We start from the raw sequence: 22,836 nt of genomic DNA on the forward strand, positions 1-22,836 counted from the left end.
GACCTGTCTATCTACAGGCCTGGTACATCCACTGTGCGTAAATATGGACGCATACATTAAGACAGAGTTAGTATAGCTTGTGATGAATAACACAAGCTATACTAAATCAAGACTTCCAATGAGCTATCATCCTAATTAATCATTTTTTGAATAAACTACATGAATATATTTTAAAATTCCGTTAAGTTTTCAAGCGCAGTGTGTGTGGGTAGTCTGGTATGATGAGCAAAATGAAGCCCAGCCTCGGTTAATTCAACATGCATGTCTCCCACACAGGCCCAGTGGTCCTGAGCAGCCCGGCCCAGCTTGTTGCCCCCGTCCTGGTGGCCCGGGGGACTCTGTCCATCACCACCACTGAAATCTACTTCGAGGTGGACGAGGATGACCCTGCCTTCAGAAGGGTCGACCCTAAGGTAAGTCATCTGCAAGCAAGTGTGCAGCCCAAGTTTAAAGCCGACATGTTGTCGTTTTATTATTTTAACTAACCGACATGTTGAAATTATTTACTATATTTTAAATACACAGTTATTATAAAAGAACACGGGTTTACACATGCACTGCTTTTTTTTTTTTTTTTTTAATTGCATGTTGAATTGTTTTTGCAATTCACGATTTCTACTTTGTGTGTTTTTAATTTGCAGCGTTTTTTTATGCATTTATTATAATATGACCAGTGAGGCCTACCAGTCGTGCAGGTTTATTCACAAAGTTATGCCAGCCACCGAATATATTAGAATATGTATAATTAAAAAATATATACGCGAATTTCTTGCACATGGGGTCGTGGTTTACACCATGCAAACTGTTTCTCAGTTGAAGATCTATTTAAAATATTGAATATGAAAATGATCTCTTCCTGTTCACCTATTTTCCTTTTTAAGGTGTCAAATTCATCTAAGAGTACCCGAAATTAAAGATCCCATTATATTACTATTGCTTGGCATTAGGCCTACTGTCAAAAACACATTTAAGAAAACCATAATGGGACACAAATATAAAACAGCTTGTTTTATTAGCTCTTTAAATTAGATCAAAGACAGAAATAAAAAAACAGATCACAGATGTTATAATCCAGTGTATTTCAAGTGCATTTTTTTCAATTAAACTGTAATATATATACTATATATATATATGTTCTCATTTTCATTTTTTTTGTATCATGTAGGCCTAAGCATGGTAGAGATAAACAACAACCAAACAGGTTCGAGTACTTTAAATAATAATTCAAGTAAATAGATGGAATGTTTTCAATGTAGCAAATGTCGTACGCCTATCAAAATGTAAACTTTCAAAAAAATGAGACAATGTCCATTGAAACAGATGAATCAGACTACCAATGCTGCAAGTATAAATTAATAACGTCCCTACCAGATAAAGAAAAAAGTTCAGAAGTAGATTTAAACAGGTGGATCCTATTTACGTGTCACAGAACAACATTCACAATTTCCAGACCACTTGAATCACAATCTATGAATGTATTTACATTAAAAAAATGTACAGATGCGTGTTTGTATTTTTTTTTTTTTTCTCAAGTTTGTCACGGGGCTTTATTTTAAAGCATTTAAGGAAAATGTAGAATTTAGACAACTATGTGGCACGGAGAGAAAAAGACACCACTGTCGAGGTGGCCTCCTTGAATAATTTAAACTTGATCCTAAATATTGAAAATGTCAAACTATCTCGAAACAGGCCAAATCATAACAGAGGACAGTCACTTTTTTTTTTACAAGACTTTGCAAATTGGTTGGTAATATTTATTTTCTCAGTCCGTTTAAGAGCTCATGATGTTTAAGGAGGTGAACTATCACATGTTTTTACCTCAGAGTTTCTCCAAGCTTTTGGGGTTGGTCAGTATTTCTCTTGCCAGTCGCCAAGTCTGTTTGGCGGCGTTCTCCAGAGAAGAGTGAGGTTTTCCTTGAAACAGGTCTAGATTAGGCAGGAAATAATGAGGGCACCTTCTGCACTGCAAACACGAAATGAGCTGCAATAGTATCCCGTTCAGCCGGTCTCCGAGGCAGTTCTCGTCCCAGTCGGACTCCCTGGGATGCTTCTCACACTCGTAGGAAACCAAAGTCTTCATGTGGTAGTTGTTGAGAGGCTGTCCGGGCAGCTCCAGGTGTCGGTCTCGTAAAGCTTTGAGCACCGACAAGCACTTCTTCCTGCATCCGCCCAGGATGAGCCGGTTCTCGGCCTCGGCGAACTGCAACACCCAGGCGTCGCTCTCGGCCGAGCTCTGCTTGCCGTTCAGGGAGTAGCACTCTTTGGATAACAGATTGAAACCCTCAGCTTTGACCTCTGCGACCCGGTTAGGACCGGGCCAGGGGATGTGAGGGAGAGGCCAGTGAGCAGCGCTTCGTGGCCAGATCCCCGTGCACTTGAACGCAGGCGTGATTTGCACCACATATCTGTCTCGTATACGCAATCTCACCTCACTTGTGTCTGCGACCATTTTCACAACATCTCTGTAGCTGCATTTATCCACTGCCTGAGCCACCAGAGTCTGGAACCTGGAGCGGATCTTGCGAGCCGAGAGGTAACCGGAGGCTGTGATGAACTCCACCCAGAGAGACATGCTCCTCTTGCGGCCGTCGCTGAGCTTCAGCACGGCACAGCCCGGGAGAGAGCCGTCGTCCACGAAGTTGAATACTCCCATCTGGTTCAGATAGAGCACAACCTCGAACTCGGTGGGTGAAATGACCTCCAGTCCCTCGAAACGATTATCCATCTCGCTGAGAGAGCTGATGAAGCGAGGCTCCTGCACCTCCACCTCCTTCAGGACATCCGACACCACCTTGCACACCTCCCGGATGCTCTTGGAGATGGCTGCCTTTCGAGACTGGCATTTCTCGTTGTAGTATTTGTTGAGGTGATACACCAGCTTTGCCTGGGCGGCTATCATATTTGGGCAGAGATCCGGGTTGTACACCGGAGTCTCGCAGTACGCCGAGGATCCAACGCGGCTGTTTGTACGGGAGCCAATTTAAGAGAGAAAGAAGCTATTTTAAAAAGAAAAAAAGACAACTATTTAAAGCTGAGCTCAGAGCACATGCGTGATAATCATATCATAACATGCACAGCTTGTAAAGTAAACTAGCATTGAAGTCCTCGGATCTATCAGGATGCTTTAAAAGTCCATTTCTACCTTCTGAGGTTCAGTAGCCCGAAAAATACCTTTTGGTTTTCCTCTGATCACTGTGCAGAGTGAAGTGTTCCCTCCAGACGGTGTTACTGTGTTTTACAACAGGAGACACACAACACACACACACACACACACACACACACACACACACACACACACACACACACACACACACACACACACACACACACACACACACACACACACACACACTCTTTATTATAAGGGAGGAGTTGAAACCAAGATGTCCAATCGCTGTCTGATGCGTCACCGCGTCCCAGTTTATCGAAAACAAATCCATCCCCGGGTGTTATATACGAGTAAAAAAAGTACAGGTAGTGTTAGTATATCGAGGAGCGGAAGTACACCTACGTGTTTTAAGAGAAGAAAAAAAAAATGCAATTTCAATGCGTTACGTTGATTTCCTTGGACTCTACCAGGCTTCTTTTAAGTCTATTGAATCATGTATGAAACAGTAGGTGGATTTGGGACTGTTAAGTATTTATATATTCGGATGAGAGTTTTTTAAATTAGCCATTTTATTTAAATATTTTATTTTCCTTCAGTGGACCGGATCTCCTTTCTCGCATCAGATAAATACAGATTAGAATTAGTTCTTTTATTTTTTATTTTTTTTACAAAAATGTTATTGTATTTTCAGAATTGTGTTTGTCTTATTTGTGCGTTCTGGTTTTTTTTTTTAAGCCACATGTTATTAAAATAAATATGAAATTCTTTCATGAATTTGTTCAAATTATCGAACAATCTCGTATCGTGCTATTTACATTCAGCATTGTGATTATATTTTTACATTTCATTATCGTGACTGCGACATAATGGAGTTTATATCTCGAGTTTACATTTTGAGCTTGTTTTATCACCAGATTGTTTTGCTCGTTTATTGTGCGGCAACAGCTTGTTGTGCAACAATTTCTACAACATCATTTAACTAATTAATGTATATTGTAAGTAATGCATATATATATGTCTTACAATACACATTTATTAATTAATTATTACATTTCTCAAAAATGCAAAGCACATTAACCAATATACAAATAAACCATATATTGCTATGTGTGTCATTCTGACAAAATAAATAAGAATCTGTAAAAGAGTGAGTGTGTAATGCTTTAACAATTGTTAGATTATTTTGAAAATGCTTGTAATGTTGAATTTGTTACTGTTTTTGTTTTTATAAATGTCACCAATCAAAATTAATTATTAGATTTTGCTTTATACTTTACATTGATATTTAACAACCTGTTATTGGTTATTATATTTTTTTCTTCAACAACAAGATAAAGTTAGAAGCAACAAAACAACAGCAAGAAGAACATAGTTAAAATCTTAAAATAGAAGGAAAAAAGCATTTATTGCTTATAATTCTAACATTAAGATCAACATGGCTGACCATTTTATAATAAGTCCCATGAAGTGTTAGTGTGTTGTTTTTAGGCACAGCTATGTTTGTCTGATATAAGCAGTGAATCACAATAAAGAGATGTTGCATCCACACTAATCCCTCTCTGGCTCTGATCATTGCACTGGCACTCCATCCCACAAGGTACAGTGCATGCTTTGAAGAGGACTTCAAAAAGATAATGCTGCACGGATCAGATAAGGAACACAAAGGCATTTACACTCATCTATGATCCAGTCAGAACTGCATACGACCAGACATTATGGGGGCAAAGCGGCGCTCGTCAGCTCTGACTCACTACATGGATGTGGCTGAGCAGGAGGTGGCGTGTGCGTGAAGGAACCTGATAGATAGGTGACTCCCATTATCATCACAGCCTGTCACGGACACACGGCCAGTAGCTTCTTGGCATACTCCAGTGATAATTTTGTACTGTTACCAGGCAGAAATTACAGAAACGGAGAAGCAACTTTTTTACATCTCTAATCATGGGACATGATAGAGGTCTTTATTAAGGTTCATTCTGAAATGAAATCACGAGATTAGGTCGACATTTTTGACACTTATCGCATTCAGGTCTGAATAAATTTCCCAACCAAAAATGTATATATGTATGTGTATATATATATATGTAATGTATACTTCCTTGAGGCTACATAATGGAGGGGTTTCATGTGGTGAGAGGTAGCTCAAAGCCTCCTGCTCTCTCAGGCTTTGATAGTCTTTCCTGTCACTTTTCTCTCTCCCACTGTCTGTGGCCCAGCAGGTACTTTTATTGGATCCAGACTATAGCCTCACTTTCCGGGCTATCTTGCCACAGATACCTCCAAATCCAGTTGCACCTCTTGAGTTTGTGCTCCGGCCTTTGGCCATACCTATGCGGGATAGAAGGGGGGATTTTCATTGTGATGATCACCTCTTAATCTAAAGCATGTGGCTGCACAGATCTCACAGTAACTCAACCTGCTCTGCAGTCCCAAGACGCCAGCAGTTGTCAGGTCTAGCCTAAGACAATCAAATCTTCTTAGCCATATCTTTACCATTACAACATTGCAAGCTTTGTTGCTTCATTCGCTACCCCGCTAGGCTATTGGAGGCCCTCCAGTGTGATATATGGGGCTAAATGCATGCACGATTGTGTAAATCAATACAATGACTTCTACTTCCCCTAATTTTGCACAAGCATGTGACCCTGTTTTCAAGGCCTCTTTGTTTCCAGAGCATGCCTCTACACTTATTCATTTTTTTCCTCCTCCATTTTTCTTTTTCCTTTCTTCTAGCAAGACTGATCGTCCTGTTAACATGGCCGGGCATAAGGTCAATGGTGCTTGTCTGATGGCTGAAATTGCCCCTTGATGACACCACTCATGCTTTGAGTGACTTGAAATTATATTCTGCTGATTGTACCCAAAGTCATTAAATGTATGTTGCTTTATTTTGTATTTCATCCTCGAGGCTTTACGCAGTATTAATACACGCAAATTGTTAAAAGCATTTAAGTACGCATACGTGTTCATATAAAAAAAAGAGCATAATCAGAGTAAAATTATTTTTATTGTATGTACAAAGCAGTATGTTGCCTAAAGAATTTAATGAAAAAGTCTGGAGGGAAAATGAAAAACCCATGCTTTACAAACATTAATGTTTATTGGCTATTTCGACCAACACTATCCTCTGTGGCTCTGGCTTTATCCATATTTTATAAACAAAAGGTTTGACCGTAACAATTATGCATGCTGTTTTCAAGTTTCAATTTTTCTGTATTATCTCATGAATACAAAATCAATGGCACTGTAAGTATAGCAATAGGCTGATTTTAAGCTGGATCAAGACCTTTATGACCAACAATCCTCTGACTGGTATCATAATTATGGGTGACATTTTATTATTTTAATAATCCTATTACACGAGAACAAATACGCTCTGCCATATGCTTTTTCATTAATTTTCTGGGGTCATTTAGTTTTCAGAAAGACACGCTCAAGCCACATTCCATACAAAGGGAGTTTACCAGCTAGCTCCCAAGCTAATATGCAGATTAGTCAAAGTGGACTTAATAGGATGACATATTTCTATATAAATCAGATTAAAAGGAGTGACACTTTGGAGAAGTGACATCAACACTGGCTCTCAAACTGTGAGACATAATATACTTTAATCTCATGGGAAAGCCTCTCATGTTGACACATCTCCTATAATTTTATTTGTCACAAAATTAAATTGTCATTGAGATTTTTAATAACAGAACATTATTATTCCAAGCAATATGGTGTCTCTGTAGGAGGCCAGTTAATTTTTGGGCCGGGAGCCTTACTGAGGACCCCCTTTGGATTGTGTCCATTCATTTGTTTTATGCTCCGCTGTGTATTAGCAGCCTCCTTTGGAGAAGTCAGGAAGCTGGACCACATAGCCAGGGGCTCTCAGAGACCCCCAGAAATCACCTCAACAGTCTCTGTTTATTATGAACCTTATCCTCTATGGCACATACACACGGAAAACATCAAACTTATCAGCATGATGGAAATTTTGAGAAGACAGAGAGGTGGAAAAAGTGTAAATTATGAAACTTAATTGATTGTCTCTGCTTCATTTGGCCCCTCACCCCTCCCCTCTGCAATATGGTACGCTTGTCAGCCTTCGTGATAAATTACATGCATGTATTTGCATGAATTTAGCACAAATCCAATTCAGTTTTGTTTGCCAAAATAACGATCCAGAAAATGTCTGGTTTGCTTCACAAAAGGGAAAAAAAAGGTTACATTGTGTTAAGTGCACTTTCTTCCTGCATAGGTATACAGTTGAATGCTGGTCCAGTGCTCTCCCGTTGTTTTTATCAGCACACAGTTTAGCATTGTATTTTGTTGTACATGATGACGCAAAACATCCAATGTGTTGGAAACTGAGGCAGGATTGCGTCTGGCTTATTATCTATTATTATTTATTCAGCATGATGTTTCCAGTTTTTTTCTACAAATCGATAGGGCTTAGATTATTATCAATTAATTGACTAGTTTATTTTAAAAAATGCAGTTCTTTTCATTTCTTTTTTATTTATCAAAGAAAACTTTATGCTGACTTCCATCTTGTCTGTCGTAAAAGGAAACCATGCACCAGCAGCAGTGTGATTAATCTTAATGTCTGCGAGATGTCTGCCATCTAAAGGTGGGCGCTGTAATCATCTGCCCACTGACCCCATGATGCTCATCTACAGTCCTCCTTGCAGCCCCTGTGTCTTATAAGTAATTTCAAATCTCAGATTAACTGAACACAGTTTTCTCCCACGTGTCATATGATCTCAGAGTAGGAGTACATCGAAGCACAAAACAAACAGAGTGGAAGAATCGGTGGCATATTCCTGGTTTGGGACTGTTGGTAATCAAATGCCGCTGCTGAGGCCTGTGATAAAATTAGGCAATGTTACCTAAATAAGGGATGAAGGGTTCATAATTGCCAGTCCTAGAGATCTGAAGTGCCGGGTGCCAACTGTCAGAGCAGGGCTAATGATGACAAATGTCCCTCTATGCAGATTGCTGCAGCAGCACGGGTGTGCAGCTGAGAAGGAACAAGAAAAGAAAAAAATGCAGAGGGCCTAATAAGAGAAAGCCTGTGTGCACATATTTAATGACCTACATGGAAACAAACCTCCCTAACTGATGGGCTGCCTTTGAAAGTACTAAAGCTTGATGCTACTACCATAAAATGGAGGAGTCCCCTACAGTTCCTGTGGCTGATATTAATAGTCATTAATCTCTATATTTAAGAATAATCATTACTATCTCATACTTAAACCGATGCCTTGAACAAAAAAAACCCTCTAATTAACTCACATTTGCTTTGCAATATTGTCAAGATGATTTAACAATGAAAATGTGTCTTGTTTGAAAAGTTAGCTCTAAATTCATCCAAACAATCCATCAACTCTAGTGTAAGCACGGATCAGCATGGTCCTTGTTTGTACTTTACTTTATTAGCTCATGTGAAAGACTTTTTATCAAAGTTTTGTAAAAAGGCCTGCTACTCTGTGGCTCATGTTTAAAAAAAACAGGCTATTACTGGTTAACATAGCTAAAATGTTGTTGGTTAACATGGCTTTAAAAAAAGTTTTTTTCTGCCTTTTAAAGTGTGCTTGATTTTAACCTCCTTTGTAGCAGAGAGCCATAAATCTGATTTCTCTTACTGTGACGTAAGGCCCACGCTAATAAAAGAGCAAACCCAAAGTGTTGCATGGCCAGATTTCCCCAATTTGTTGCATGAATGGCTTTTGAAAGGGGTCCCTCTTTGTACAAAGGGAGTCTCGTCTTTGTTTGGTTTCGCCCCATCTGTGTCATCTGGTGGTCTGTGCAAGAGGGTGGTGTCTCGGGGTGCTCCCCAGCGGCGATGCCAGTTGTTTTATGGACTCGGCGGAGTGGTGCTGGGAGTTCATAAGTTGGCTGGTCCATTGTGTGCTGAGCCCAGCTGACACGTGTGAATTGACTCCAGCATATTGACAGATCATTTCCATTAATGAATCGGAGGAGTCTGCCTTGTTTCACTCTGTGATTTATGCCCTCACTTCATCCTCCTCTGAGCTCAGGGTTAACTAACAACCCCCCGAATGACTAAACCACAAATTACTGGATGAAGCCAGTTTGCTTTGTTCAGTAGTTTTGTGCATGGATTGATATACTCTTAGTGATATTTATGCATTTTACATCTTAGATTTCAAGTCGAATTAGGGGAATATATTAATGTCTCAAAATTAAAAGTACGTGGAATTTACAATTTGTTCAACATAAAACATCTTTTATCCATACACTCTCGTAGAATCCCCTTAGAGTTCTTTATCTGATATTTACATGCAATATAACATCATATTGGCTAAACCATCACCTATAAATTGTTTCTGAATCTCATTTTGAACAACAATAACTAAGTAATGTACAGAAGGTTATTCAAAAGCCACGTTAGACAACAAGTTATATATTTATAAAATAACTGTTTTCTTTTGGGAAAGGGTGGCGGCCCTCGCTGTTTCTTGAATTGATATTGAGCAGCTTTTGTTTGTAACAGCTAAAGTCTCATCAGCTCGGCCCTGATCCTCCATGGCGACCATCCAGATTGTTCAAAGCAACAGCCACACACTGCTGATAGCGCCGGCCTCAGCCTGGTCTGTCACCCCCACACTGCTGCCACATGGAAGGCACATTTGCTCGCCACCATTTTATGCCGCTGTCACCCTCCCTTCACGAGGGAGGGGAAGGAGGGGAGGTGAAAAGGAAAGGAGGGAGAGAGGGAGGCTCACCCTGAGCGGATGCTAGACAAAGATGGCAGCAGAGACATTTTGTCTACTTTCATTAGTTCTGGTGGGGGTGAGCTGTGCTGAATATTAGCCTGTAACCGGCAAAAGCCACACATTGTGAAGCACAGACGGAGAGCATGTCACAATCAAATCTACCCCACTTCATTTCCATCTTCCTCACTGAAAAAGTGGGACATATGGGGCAGGATGCCAATTGCTTATTTTATATGGTAATTAACATCCCTCAAACCGTGTTATATGGTAGGTGTGTCTCAACCGTGACAAAGTTTATCTCATAAATTTACATATCTATATATATATATATATATATATATATATATATATATATATATAGATATATATTCCCAGTGAGGTAAGATATTTTCAGATCCTAACGGACTATAAAGGCTTACGTGCTGTGTCTCATAAAGAAATGACTGAACTTAACTAAACCCAGAACCGTCCTAAATCAGTGCTGTCATATCCTTGAATATCTACTATCTGGTATCTGTCAGCTTAAATGGGGACCCTACCTAAACCCATCCATGTGTGTGTATGTGTGAACAGGGTCCTCTGCGCTAATGCATGTGAGTGAAGGACAGCTGGGTATGTGATATGTTGGCACATGCTTGTGATGAACTTGATTGTTAGATTGTCTGCAATCAGCATGACATAATCATAATCACCCCCTCCAACACTCCTCTTTTGGAGTGCTGCCAAAACACAGATGCTTGATCTGGTTTCCTCTTCTCCAGCCTGCATCTGATTCTTTTGTTTAACTAAATAACAACATTCACACAGCAAGTCCCTGATTGTTGCGAAACCCCAGTGTGTGTGTGTGTGTGTGTGTGTGTGTGTGTGTGTGTGTGTGTGTGTGTGTGTGTGTGTGTGTGTGTGTGTGTGTGTGTGTGTGTGTGTGTGTGTGTGTGTGTGTGTAGATGTATATCTGAATGTTGTTCTGTCCTGCTGGGCTTTCATCTGTTGGATTCATTATAGTAGTCTTCTCACTGGGCTGTAAAGAAGCTCAGGAGACGGGCTCCCCATGAAAGAGTCATGATGGACGAAGAAGTGCTGATGTGCAGGTTTCTGCCTCGAGGCTTTCACCTGCTCAGGAACAGCCCCAAGGCAAAAAGAACCAGGCCACTCAGACCAGCCAATGAAAGATTACACCCCTAAAGTCAGACTGTGTTAGTGGTGCTTACCGGAATTGATGGTAAAAAACGAAAAGTTAAGTTAACTTATTAGTAAATTAATTCTCTGAAACTCTTTTTAATGACAAAAACAAGTCAAAAGGTGGATGAAAGCACCAAAAGGCTGGATAAAGTTGTGCCGTTCTACCCTGGTAAATTTCAAATTATTTTATTAGAGTGTCAATTCTTTGGTCTTGGCAGGGCTTGGGAGGTGTCTGAGTGCGTGAGCAGGGTGAGAGCATGTCTGCTGTTGACACCATCTAACGAAGGGAGGATTAGGAGTTTACAGAGGCAGTAATATGATAGGTCAAAAAGAGGAGGCACTCCTTCGCAGCACTTGGCTCTGTAATGAATGATTGACTGGAAAAGGAGAAGCTGCCACTCGCTGGCTGAGTGCTCATCTTGACGCCTGCCGCACCGCTCCATGGCTCCCCTTGATCACGTTTGGCTGCTCCCTTCTCATCTAAGGCACCAGTCTGCAGGGAAAAGCTGCTTTTCCCTCTTATTTTTTCCCCCTAATTTACACATTTAAGACATTTTTGTTTGCTTATTTGCAATTCCTTTTTTTGTCAGTGAGCCTCTCTATATCAGTCCTACTCCCAGTACAGTCCTGAAACCAACCCCCCCCCCACACACACACACACACACACACACACACACACACACACACACACACACACACACACACACACACACACACACACACACACACACACACACTTACAATCTTCCCTTTCTCTTCTGTTTGCCTTGAGGCAATGAACTAATTTCAGGTTCCATAATTGCAGTGTGTTGTACACCTGTCTGCTGTTAATTATCCCCTGTCTCTCATTCTCTTTCTTAATGAGATATTATTGTAATTATTGTCATTATGCTATTTTCTTTAATGAACTTGATTGATGTTGTTGGTATGGCACTATTTATTTTTAATAATTAGAGTAAATGTGTAGTGAACTTCTGGATTCAGGCTCTGATAGTCCGAGACTATTATAAGTGAACTCAGCCTCTCATTCACTCATCAGCTGACCTCAGAGTTCCCGCTTGGTACAGAGTTTGTCTTGGATATGGAGAAGAGAGCTGAGCAGCCCGGTCACCACTGAATAGGGCCCTGCTTGTAGCCATTTTAAGACCATTACAACAGTGAAAGGCTACACAATGGCTAGGGCTGGGCTTTGTTTCAGCCTGTCACTTGCGCCCTGTGAAAATCAAATAGTCCTTTGCCTTTAAAGAAAAGGTGAAAAAGGTTTTGCCTATACTCCCATTTTTGGAAAATCTGTTTGTGTTTTGAAAAGGGAAAAAAAAGTTTTCAGTGACTTGATTTTGAATGTTATTGTTGGAGAGGCAAACTACTGGAAGGAATGCTGAAGAAAATCTCAGCTGAATGAGCGATGTTGAATTTTTTTTCTTAGCTGCTCTCAATCCAATTAGGAGTTTAATAAGGGTCATGCATAGGGACTTCACGCTGCAGGTCGGTTTCTTTTGGGTGCCTTTGGGGAGTAGGAAGGGGCTGAAGTTGGATAGGGCCTGACTGAAGGCTGGTCTCTTTAATGTGTAGTGAGGGGTCTTGTGCCCCGGTGAGTCATTGAAACTGTCTGGGGAGCACAGATGATCTTTTTCTGTTATTCTGAAGACGAGGTCGGGAGATAATCTGACACTGTGGTTAGATTGGTTTCTCAGGTGGTACCAATTACCTGGTCTCTCACAAACCTTTGCTTCCCCCCTCATATGCCCCTCTGATGCAGTCTTGTTTGCCTTGTATTTTGCCAAGGATTTAGTACTTTGTTCATAACATCTTTTCACCGATTCTTATATAAGTCAACATCTACAGCTCTTAATAACTCATTTGTTATCCCTTGTTTTCGAGTTTAGTATCTTACCTGGAAAGCTCTAACCCTTCTTGTACCTTGGAATGTGAGTTAAAAATGCACAAAGGCTATATAGGCCTTTAAAGGGGCCTTGGTTGATCTTTAATCTCTGCCTATGAGAGGGAAAGTGGGTAGGAGGGCCCTAGAAGTGGACACGTTCAGCCTTTGTGGGTTTGTTCACATGCTGGGGAGCTTTGAGTGTCTGACAGCCGTTTAACTCCACACGACCTGGTTCTCAAGTGCCATCATTTGGGCGCTCTTGAATCCTGTTAGTAGCCATAATTACAATTCATGCACTCCCTGCGCTTCTTTGAAGAGGCATTGAAAGAGCAAAGAGGGGTGCGAAGAGCCTGAGAGAACCCTAGCAATACTAGCCCTTCTTCAGTGTGGAAACATTCTCAGAGGCTTTCAGTAAACTGACCAGAATACTTTGGCCTGCGTCGTCAAACTAAGTTACAACAAAGTTTTATGGAACATACAGATCCACAAAATTATGAATAATTGGGTTATAGAATGGAAAATGGTATTAAATGTGTATATGAGTAAGTAAGCATAAAACATTGCAGATATTGGTTCCTCATAGTGCACATGGAAATATACAGTACCTTTTTTCATGACACATTTTATAAATTTGCCCTTCTTTCAAGTATACAAACATTTTGTGATTTGAAGTGCAAGTGAAGTGAAGCACATTCAATGACTTTCAAAGGGAAAGAGGAGAATGGGTGAGCATAATGCCTAATAGGTGCTTTAGTAATTTCTGAGTTTTCATAGCTTAATCCGTTCTGAAAAGCTGTGGAGAAGAAAGGCTGCAAATGGCCCTCAGTATTAATTCGATGTGACTTCTGTACAATAAGGGCTGTGGATCCCAGAAGCCCATTTTCAAGCTTACCTTCTTTCATCATTCTCAGCCCTTGGAACTTTTGCCTAAATGTTTCATGAAACCAAGGCTGTAAGCCTCTTTGGTATTCTGTCTCTATAACGCCTGGTTTAAGACTATTATTACACCATGTTCAAGGGAGAGGAGCACATACAAACAGTGAAGCTGCCTCTCCATTGTGTGAAACTCAGATTGATTTGGTACAATTGGGAGAGCCCTTGTATTAAAACACACATATTCTATGGCTCATTTCCCCCCTTTCATTTTGGAGTTTTGCAAATGCAAATGAGGGTTGGTTTCCCTCCTTCTTTGTACAAAGTATTCATTGTGGTTTTCTCAGCACTGATCTACTCATTTTTAAAGCAGATCAAATGATGTGTCCTTTATTATTTATAGCTATCATGAATTTCAACACATCATTTCTCCAGAAAAACAATTGTGTGACCAAACTACACGTAAAAACAGCACCTCATTACTCAGATTTCACCCTGATATTTTGCTAAGATAAAAATCAAATTAAAATGAAATGCTGATCTGTTGTTGTCAGCATGTGGAGGCCCTCCTCAGCCACCCTACCCCCATCAAATGTGTTAATAAAATGTTTTAACTTTGGGACTTCTGCGAGATTCATAAAAGTCCTTATTTAGTATTTTATTTTCCTGCAGAGAGATAAAGCAGGGAAAGGATTTGGTTTGTTTTCAAAGAATCCTGTGATGATGTGCTTCAGGAAAGTGCAGTCTGTATCTCACAGCTGTCACTGCTGTGGATGCTTTGAAATACATTCTATCCCATTATAAAAAATAATGTCGGGGATATAGATACATGTTCACTGTTTTATAATTTCAAGAAACAAAGAGGCTGCTTTCTTTCTTGTGTATGTTTTGTCTACACCGAATAGGGGGAAACTAGCAAGGGGCACACTGGGTGGGTCAGTGACCCTGGAGAAAACAGCTTGCATTAATATGGTTTAATCCAATGTAATTAGTCAAATTACAGCATGCCAAGCAGCTTGTCAGGGGCTGTCGGCTTTGGCAGGCACACAAGATGGCCTGGAATCCCACTGGACAGCAAAGCCGCCCTTCTGCACTTACTTTTTCTCCTTTCAGTCCATTTTCTTGGTCTCCTCCATCTTTCTTTCTTTACAAAAATGGGGAAGGCTCTTTCTGCTGTGCTACAATGATTTCACCTCTTCTGAGTTGTCTCCCATACCCCCAGGCTGCTAGCTTGGCTTCCTGCCTGCCTGCTAAGGTGGATCAAAATGATATGAGGATTCACAGCACGGGCTACAGAAAGTCAGAGTAATTATATCAGTGCTGCACTCCTCCTACGTGATTTTATGAGAGAGAGTCGGCTGCACGCTAACTCGTACCGCTAAGAACCACAGACATGGTTAAGACACTTCCCCTCATGTCGTAGGATTAGCATTGGTAAAAAGATTTAAACTATATAATTACATGAGGATAAAGTACAAATTATCTAGTGCACTCAACAGCCAGATTATCATCCCCCTGCAAGCCCCGTTCAGCCCCAAGGGGTGAGCCTGGATGACAAAAGGCCCTCATTAGCATAAATTTACAAGCCCTCTCGTTCAGAGAAGCTGATAAGAACCTGTTCCACCTTTGCTTTGGCCCTGAATGGCTTGTTGTGCTTTTGGCAATGACAGATAAGTCAGGGTAATTCCACTTTATGCCTGAAAAAATGATGCTCCAGATTCTGGCTGCATCCCGAAGGTGTCACCCACGATAATCCTCAAAGAGCGTCCAGCAGAAAGGGGGCTGTGTGTTTTCCAGATGATATACTGCGAATGACAGAAAGAATTATACGATGGAGGCCAAATCTGTAACATGTTATTAAGCAATTCCAAGTGAATAACAGGGATAAAAGGATAATGGATGAGGGTGTCGTTATTACCTTGGAGCTGAGGGAAGCGGCAAAGCAAAGGTAGAGAGACAAGATTAATTGAGGACGAGTGAGGCGCTCATTGCTCATCAGGCCCTCTCGTCTAACCACTTGCTCTTTCTGTCCCTCTCTTCCTCTGTCTCTCTGCCTTTTCATCCTTGTCTCGTTCTTTCTCTTCTTCTCTCTCTTGCTCTATCCCTCCCACACACCAACCAAAAAAAAAAGAGAAAAAAAAAAGCAAAGTGGGATTTAAAGCGATCAGCTTGGCACTCTCAGTGGCAGCAGAGGAAGCGGGTACCCAGGCCAGGAAGATTTCAGTCATCTTAAGGCTGACAAGTCTCTGAAAAAGTCCCATTAGGAAAAGCTTGCTGAGAAGACCCCATACCAAATGACTGCATCCCTTCTCTCAAGCTCCTTACTGAAGACATCCTCAAGCTGTTTATCTGGATGATTTGCTCACTAAGTGTGTTCATGTATGTGGCTGTGCGTGGGTCATCACTTGAGCATGTTCATGTGTGTGTTCAAATGTTTGTTGTGAACATTTGTTTTTGTTTACTTGCTAGCTACATAACATTTACTTGCAAGACATAATTAAGTTTCCACTTACAGGGAGGAGACAAAATAATGTACATTTTGTGGAGGAAGACCCATAAAAAGGCAGTTTTGTGTGAATGACTATAACTATATATTAAATAGAAGAAAATACATAAAATGTTGTTTGATACTTACATTTAGATGATTTTTTCATGCAGCGCACTGTGTATATCTTTAAGGGAATTTATTTCTGCATTTTATTCTGTGTTGTTTTTTCTATCCTCACAGAAGCCTTCTGCAGGCATCATGTGGCTCGATGCCAAACTTAGTGTTTCATCACTGTAGGGAACCTCAAATCTGAATAACTATTTGGATTTTTTTCTTCAATGCATTTCTTCGGGCTTTATATTTTAACGTAGATGGATAAAGAAAATGTAAAGAGCCTTGACTCCTTAAGAAGAAATTGCATACTAGGACAACGGCCCCTCCCACCTGTCCTACCATGGTGGTGTTGAAGACGGCGCTGTAGGGCCTGCTAATGTGCGTGAAATACCATCCCTGACATAAATGTTATTGACAAACTTGGCTGGACATTTGGGGCAGTGAACTGCCAGCATATTTAATGCATATTCATCTCCTTTATCCCACCGGTCTTGCCAGAGCACCCGAGCTGTGTCATCTTGCCACACTCCAGCTACCACCCAAATGTATAGTGACACTGATTATGCAAATCTGTATCTTGTTTTCCCCCCAATACCTGCATTAGGAGCTTGCTTCTTTATTGAAGTTGAGATATGGCTCTTACAGTGAGGAGCCAAGTGGAATGAAGATTTTTTTTTTTATAATATGTGGGAATCTTATTACATTTTTGTTTTCTACATTTCGTAACAGTTGTCATATTTATGGGGGATCAGATGAGAAACTAGCTTTGATGCTCAGGCATAAATCTTAAAAGGATGGAAAAGGGATTAAAGCTGAAATAAAAGTGTGAATTTGGGCATGTCGTGGTCAGACGACTAATATATCATTACACCATTTGATATGATAGTATTAGTTTAATTTCACAGTGTGTGGAGAACTTGAGCCATTTGTAGAAAGAAGAATATATACATTATGTTTGTTACTATGTTTTTCTTTCATTCTAATTATAAAAAAATATATTTTCTCCCTTACTCATTGTGGTATTTATCCATGGAGAAAGTTTTCATTTAAATTGACAATGAAATTGTATATTGAACGCATTAAACAACACCATCTCTTTCCAGAAACAATGTCATTCTGAAAAATCATTGTTTTAAAAAATATTTTTCATTAGTTGTGTTCAGCTTTATAGCTCTGATTTAGCTTTTTATGTGATTTATTTGCAAGCATATTTATATATATATATATTATATACCCAGTCTACCACATTGCGGCGGCTGTGGCACATGAGGTAGAGCGCTTTCCCGTTTGGTGGTTCAAGCCCCTACCAACATGTCTAACCCCACAGCCCACTGCTCCTCCGGGATTGCAGAGAAATATTTCCCCATTGGGGACTAATAAAGGATTGATTATTTATTATTATTATTATTATTATTATTGCATATGGCTGATCGTGCTCTCTCACTTGGCTGGGAGTTGCTCTTAGCCCTCGCTGTTGCCAGGCTTTATGATTTTTCTTTGCCTTCTCAGGCTGTTCAACCTCTTCTCAGATTTGGCCCATATTGCCTAGGGTCAGCCATTGAATACAGTATATGCAGTGTGTGCTGATCCTCCAAATTGCCATGTGTGAAATCCATCCCACTCGCTCCTGAGGGAGTAGTCATACCACTCAAAATGAAACTGCCTCTCGTATCCTCCCCATATTCTTCCACTTGGCTGTTCTCTCTGGCCGCCTAGGACCATGCAGTTGTGAGGCTTTATAGTGGAAGCCTATTAGACAAATCTTAGATGAATGCAGCAGAGGTGCTGTGATACCAGGTTGTCAGAGTGCTCCACAGTCTCATATAAATATATCAGTCATGCTGGCTTGGAGGTCTCACTGAATTATATTATTTTCCTGTTTTGGTAAACGCAGTGGGGGGGTGGGGGATGTTTTGTCCCATATGGGAGAAAACTGCATCAGGTTTTATAAAAATTGCTTTTTTAGATTTATTAATAACGTCTGTCATTGTGTTGTAGCCAATGTTGGGTTAAAGCTATTCGGAAGTCAGATATGATTAGAATCTATTTTCATGCATGAAGTGGCTTTCTATCACTTTTAACTATGATGTGCTCCATTTGAGCATCTGCACATTATCATATATGAGTTGCAGCCTAAACACCAGTGTCACCTGTGCCTCTCCTCATCTCATCTGTCACAATATTTTTTTCCGTTCTCCACCTGTGATGTTTTACAGGCAGAATGCAGCCTGCCCTCTGTCAAATCAGGGTAAGAAGAGAAGGGGAATAAAGGAAAGAGAGAACAGAGATGTTAAATTGCATTATGGGTATTATGCTGTAGAGGTATATTTCCCTGCAGCTGGCAGAGCAGCGCATGCGCTTGTGGGTCTTAATGAGCCTACATGGAGGGACCTGTGTGGGAACAAAAGGCTGCGCTAGTCGGCCATACCAGACCCCTCCACCCGCCCTCTCGCTGCTCCCCCAGCCCTGAGCGTGACAGACCAAGAGCAGAGCGCCGGTCCCTTCCTGGTGGCGTGATTAGATTGGGGCCGAAGTCTCCAGCTGGCAGGCCTGTCTGTGACTGGAGGCGGCCGTCCCCAGCGCTTGTCACTAGCTGACACCTCTGACAGGCAGGGGACAGCTTCAGCAGACAGGTTCATTAAATGGCATTTTTTACAGCTGGGCCTCCAAAAATGAGGGCTGGGCTTTGTCAAATCTCCAAGTCTACAGGGGCCCCTGTGTGTTGGTTTAGACCAAAGCTTTGTTGTTATGACAAATTTTTTGATCTGGGCTGTTTGAAATCCGCTCTTTTTTCTCCTCTTTAGCCTCTCTTTTGTTGACAGCTAGCCCTTTGGCCTGCACTTTGTCATAGCAGCAAAATGTTCACTTAAGCTGGGTAATAAGAAACAGCCAATGCTAAAACAATATTATATTGATAATCAGTTGCCAAATTATAACTGCTTTTATATATAGTTTCTCAAATCTTGATAACCTGAAGTGACTCTCTTGTGTAAACAGCATTATTTATTATTTGCTGGGTTGCTGGTTAATTTTTTTTATAATACGTGATATAAATAATGAAATATTTAAGAGGCAAATTTATAGCACTGTTCAAAAAAAAGAAAATGACTATGAAAATGATAAACCATTCAAAGTCTGTAGACACCTTCATAACTTGATATGTATTCAAATAACAGCCTGCTATTGCCTTAATGGAGTAAGCTATTGTAACCTTCCCATGATACATAGCTGTATGACTTGCCTTTAAGCATTGCACTCAGAAGACTACTTCCACAACATCTGGCTGAGGGGCGGGGTGGGTGGGGATAAAAGCTACCCTGCCTCCTAGCTGGCTGCTGCTGGCCCTCAACAGTGCACCCGCAGGTCCATAGCCGTCTCGCCGTCTCACCTCCCCTCCTCTCTGCTCCGTCTCCATTCAGCACGCTGCCTCCTCTGGGCCGTGCTGTCTCTATGACAACTGTTTGAGTTGGGGGGTTGCAGAGGTGTCAGGCAGGGCATTACTGGGAGGAGAGCACCAGAGATGCTGTGCTGCACATCCAGCATCTCCACCTAATCCAATTTTAATTGAGCTCCAGAGATTTTGGATGTGGCACGGAGGTCGAGCATGAGCTATTCCAGGGAGAAATTAAGGCAGCCCGGCTCACGCTGCACTCTTCCAGCCTGTCACTATTTTAAATGAGCATTAGCATCAGACCTAACCCAGCTGAACATCTCACTCCGGCTTCCCCACCCTCCCTGCCTACTCCACCTCAATCACCCCCCCCCCCCACATACACTAATGTACTGTAGGGCCTCACCTTCCTACTACACTGTTATATCTTTATTTTCTCTCTCACACAACTGAACCTATGTGTGATTATAACCTGGGGAGCTGATGAGGTTGCTCCTTGGCTCACACTGTTGGACAAAATTGTTCAGTCAGATGGAAGTGAGATAAAAAGAGAAGGGGGTGAGGGGACCATTCTCACCTGTCAGAACAACTCTCTGGGTTTATAGGTGGACCTGCAATCCCAGTGGTGCTGCATACACTTATGATCCTTTGTCTACTCTCCTCACCTTGGCATGATGGTTGTTATTGATTATTTATGTGTCACTAACCCAGGGGGTCCTATTTTGACCACTTGAGTTCTATAGACCAACTGAAAAAGTGTGAAACACGCAAAGAGGATCTGTAGAGTTTCATATTATGTAGAAAAGTGCATTGAGATATGGTATCATGTCTCAGTAATGCTTTGTTACTCTTGCTTTAAAAAAAAATACAGAATGAATGAACCAGAACTCGTGTGATGTTTATATTCCAATTTGAATCAAACTCATGGAATAGTTAAGAATTGATTTAATTAGCCTTATGGAATTAGCTTGCGAGCATATTTTAATCCAAGTGGTGAAATAATGGGTATACTAGAGCATCAATGTCTCACCAACTATTGCTGTGTTGCCAATAAACAAGATGGTTCACAAATAGGTACTAAAAAGTGCAACAGCTGCCAACCTTTTATTAGTAAAGCAGTAAACCAATGTTAAACACAGATCTCTCCTTTGTGTCATTTTGGTCATATCTACTGTCATTTCATCTGATACAGTTTGGAAAATACAATGGGCTCATCGATTGCTTTTCTGTCCATGTTGCAACAAAGCAATGGCTTAGTTTACACCAATCATTTAATTAGTTCAAATAATTTAAATCATAATCTGAGAGCTTGCCTCATTTCAGTGGCATTGTAAAGAAACATTACACAATAATCAAACACACTGTTGCAACACTTGCTTTGTCTTATCTAACATACTGTGTTGGTGATGCTTTCTTGCTTTGTCATATGCAACTTTAACATTGAACACAGTGAACTGGACAGTTGTAACCTGACAAGCTATCTGGTTTATACAGCTATTATATCCTAAGGACATTTTTCTTTTCTTTCTCTGCCCTTCTAGGTCTTAGCCTACACTGAGGGTTTACATGGGAAGTGGATGTTCAGTGAGATTCGGGCGGTATTCTCCAGACGGTACCTTCTGCAGAACACAGCGATGGAGGTCTTTATGGCCAATAGAAGTAAGCTGAAGTGCCAATTACAGCTTTTGAAATCCATGCTTCTGCTCCTCTTCATTGCTAAGGGATATCTCTCACTGTTTCACAGCATCAGTTATGTTCAACTTTCCTGACCAGGCCACAGTAAAGAAAGTGGTCTACAGTCTTCCTCGAGTGGGAGTGGGCACCAGCTATGGACTTCCACAGGCCAGGTGGGTCATGTATTTCAAAAGAAAATGAATTCAGCGCTGTTTAATATTTCTTAGTTTGCAATTCCTTCATAGCCGATGCCACCTCCTCTGTTGTGTGTTGGAGCATCTGTGCAGCTTAGCCTGCAGCAGAGTCATTTGGAGTCCCATTGGTCCAGTTATTGAAGTGGATGTGCACTGACCCTGACTGAACTGACCTAATTCTCTGACAGAAGTCTCTATACAGCAGAGCTAAAGCCAGGCCACTGACCACTCTTGTTTGGCTAACAGGCCCATTTATACACTGTTACAAAACAAGCACATTTCCTTAAGTCTTATGTTAATTGAGTGGATGTGAAGCAAGCCAACACATAGTAAATTGACCTTCCTTTTATTTAATCTACATGAATCAAAATTGTGTAATTATGAAAGCCATTACATACGTTGCCATAATTATTCCATTATTTGCAGCTTGATATTTTGTGCATGCTTTTCATCTCAGTATGTTTATTCTAAAATTGACGTGCTAGACACATAGCTGGTTATCAGCTATTAAATGTCAATATTCTTGTACCAGTTTTCTGTGATCCTCTGGATTTAATCATATCTTCATGTATAGTTTATGCTCTTTGCTTATAAATTTGTAAGAGTATAGGTATTATAATATAGCAACTAACACCAACCTTCTATTTCCTGATTTGTTGTTTAAATGTTCATTTTCCAGGCGCATCTCCCTGGCCACCCCTCGGCAGCTTTTTAAATCCTCAAACATGACCCAGCGCTGGCAGAGGAGAGAGATCTCCAACTTTGAATACCTCATGTTTCTCAACACGATTGCAGGTAAGGACTCATATTGCTTTACAATGCTGTGATTCCCAAGAGAAACTTTACTTTTAGTTTGGAAATAGCTTAAAAGTATGGATATTATATACGGTATCCTTTTTTCCACAGCCATCAATTAAATAGATAGATTCTGATTTGTTTTTTTACTTATCTGGGCAACCAGTGAAAGGGTGAAGTTTTAATCTATTATCTATGTGAATCTCTTCACCATTAGAGTCTTCGACTTTAAGTTTACCTATCATGATCAATAAACTTTATGTGTCAGTGGCACTGAAAACATACTATAAGTGGCCTCAGGTTTGTCGAATTTGTTTAAGAATCCATGGTTACCTTAAGTGGTGCTCATAGTGGTAGACTTCACTGTTCATGTGAGGGTGCTGTTTGAAGCGAAGAGCAGGCACAGCAGATT

At 40.7% G+C, this 22,836-nt stretch overlaps 2 protein-coding genes across 2 annotated transcripts in view; one reads left to right on the top strand and one right to left on the bottom strand.

Annotated features, from left to right (window-relative positions):
• Nucleotides 1-22,836, top strand: part of nbeab (neurobeachin b) — a 187,697-nt gene that overhangs the window by 130,464 nt on the left and 34,397 nt on the right. The window contains 4 exon segments of the mRNA XM_054597703.1: nt 277-413; nt 21,303-21,420; nt 21,506-21,608; nt 22,309-22,424. Of these exon segments, the coding sequence (XP_054453678.1) occupies nt 277-413; nt 21,303-21,420; nt 21,506-21,608; nt 22,309-22,424 (474 nt within the window).
• Nucleotides 1,820-2,899, bottom strand: mab21l1 (mab-21-like 1). Its single transcript, XM_054597825.1, has one exon. The coding sequence runs from the start codon at nt 2,897-2,899 to the stop codon at nt 1,820-1,822; it is 1,080 nt and encodes a 359-aa protein (XP_054453800.1).

Source organism: Anoplopoma fimbria, chromosome 1 (genome assembly GCF_027596085.1).
Source record: "Anoplopoma fimbria isolate UVic2021 breed Golden Eagle Sablefish chromosome 1, Afim_UVic_2022, whole genome shotgun sequence".
Lineage (NCBI taxonomy): Eukaryota > Metazoa > Chordata > Actinopteri > Perciformes > Anoplopomatidae > Anoplopoma > Anoplopoma fimbria.

Excerpts from the sequence above, each read along its gene's own strand:
- mab21l1 (XM_054597825.1), bottom strand. The coding sequence starts at position 2,899 with ATGATAGCCGCCCAGGCAAAGCTGGTGTATCACCTCAACAAATACTAC.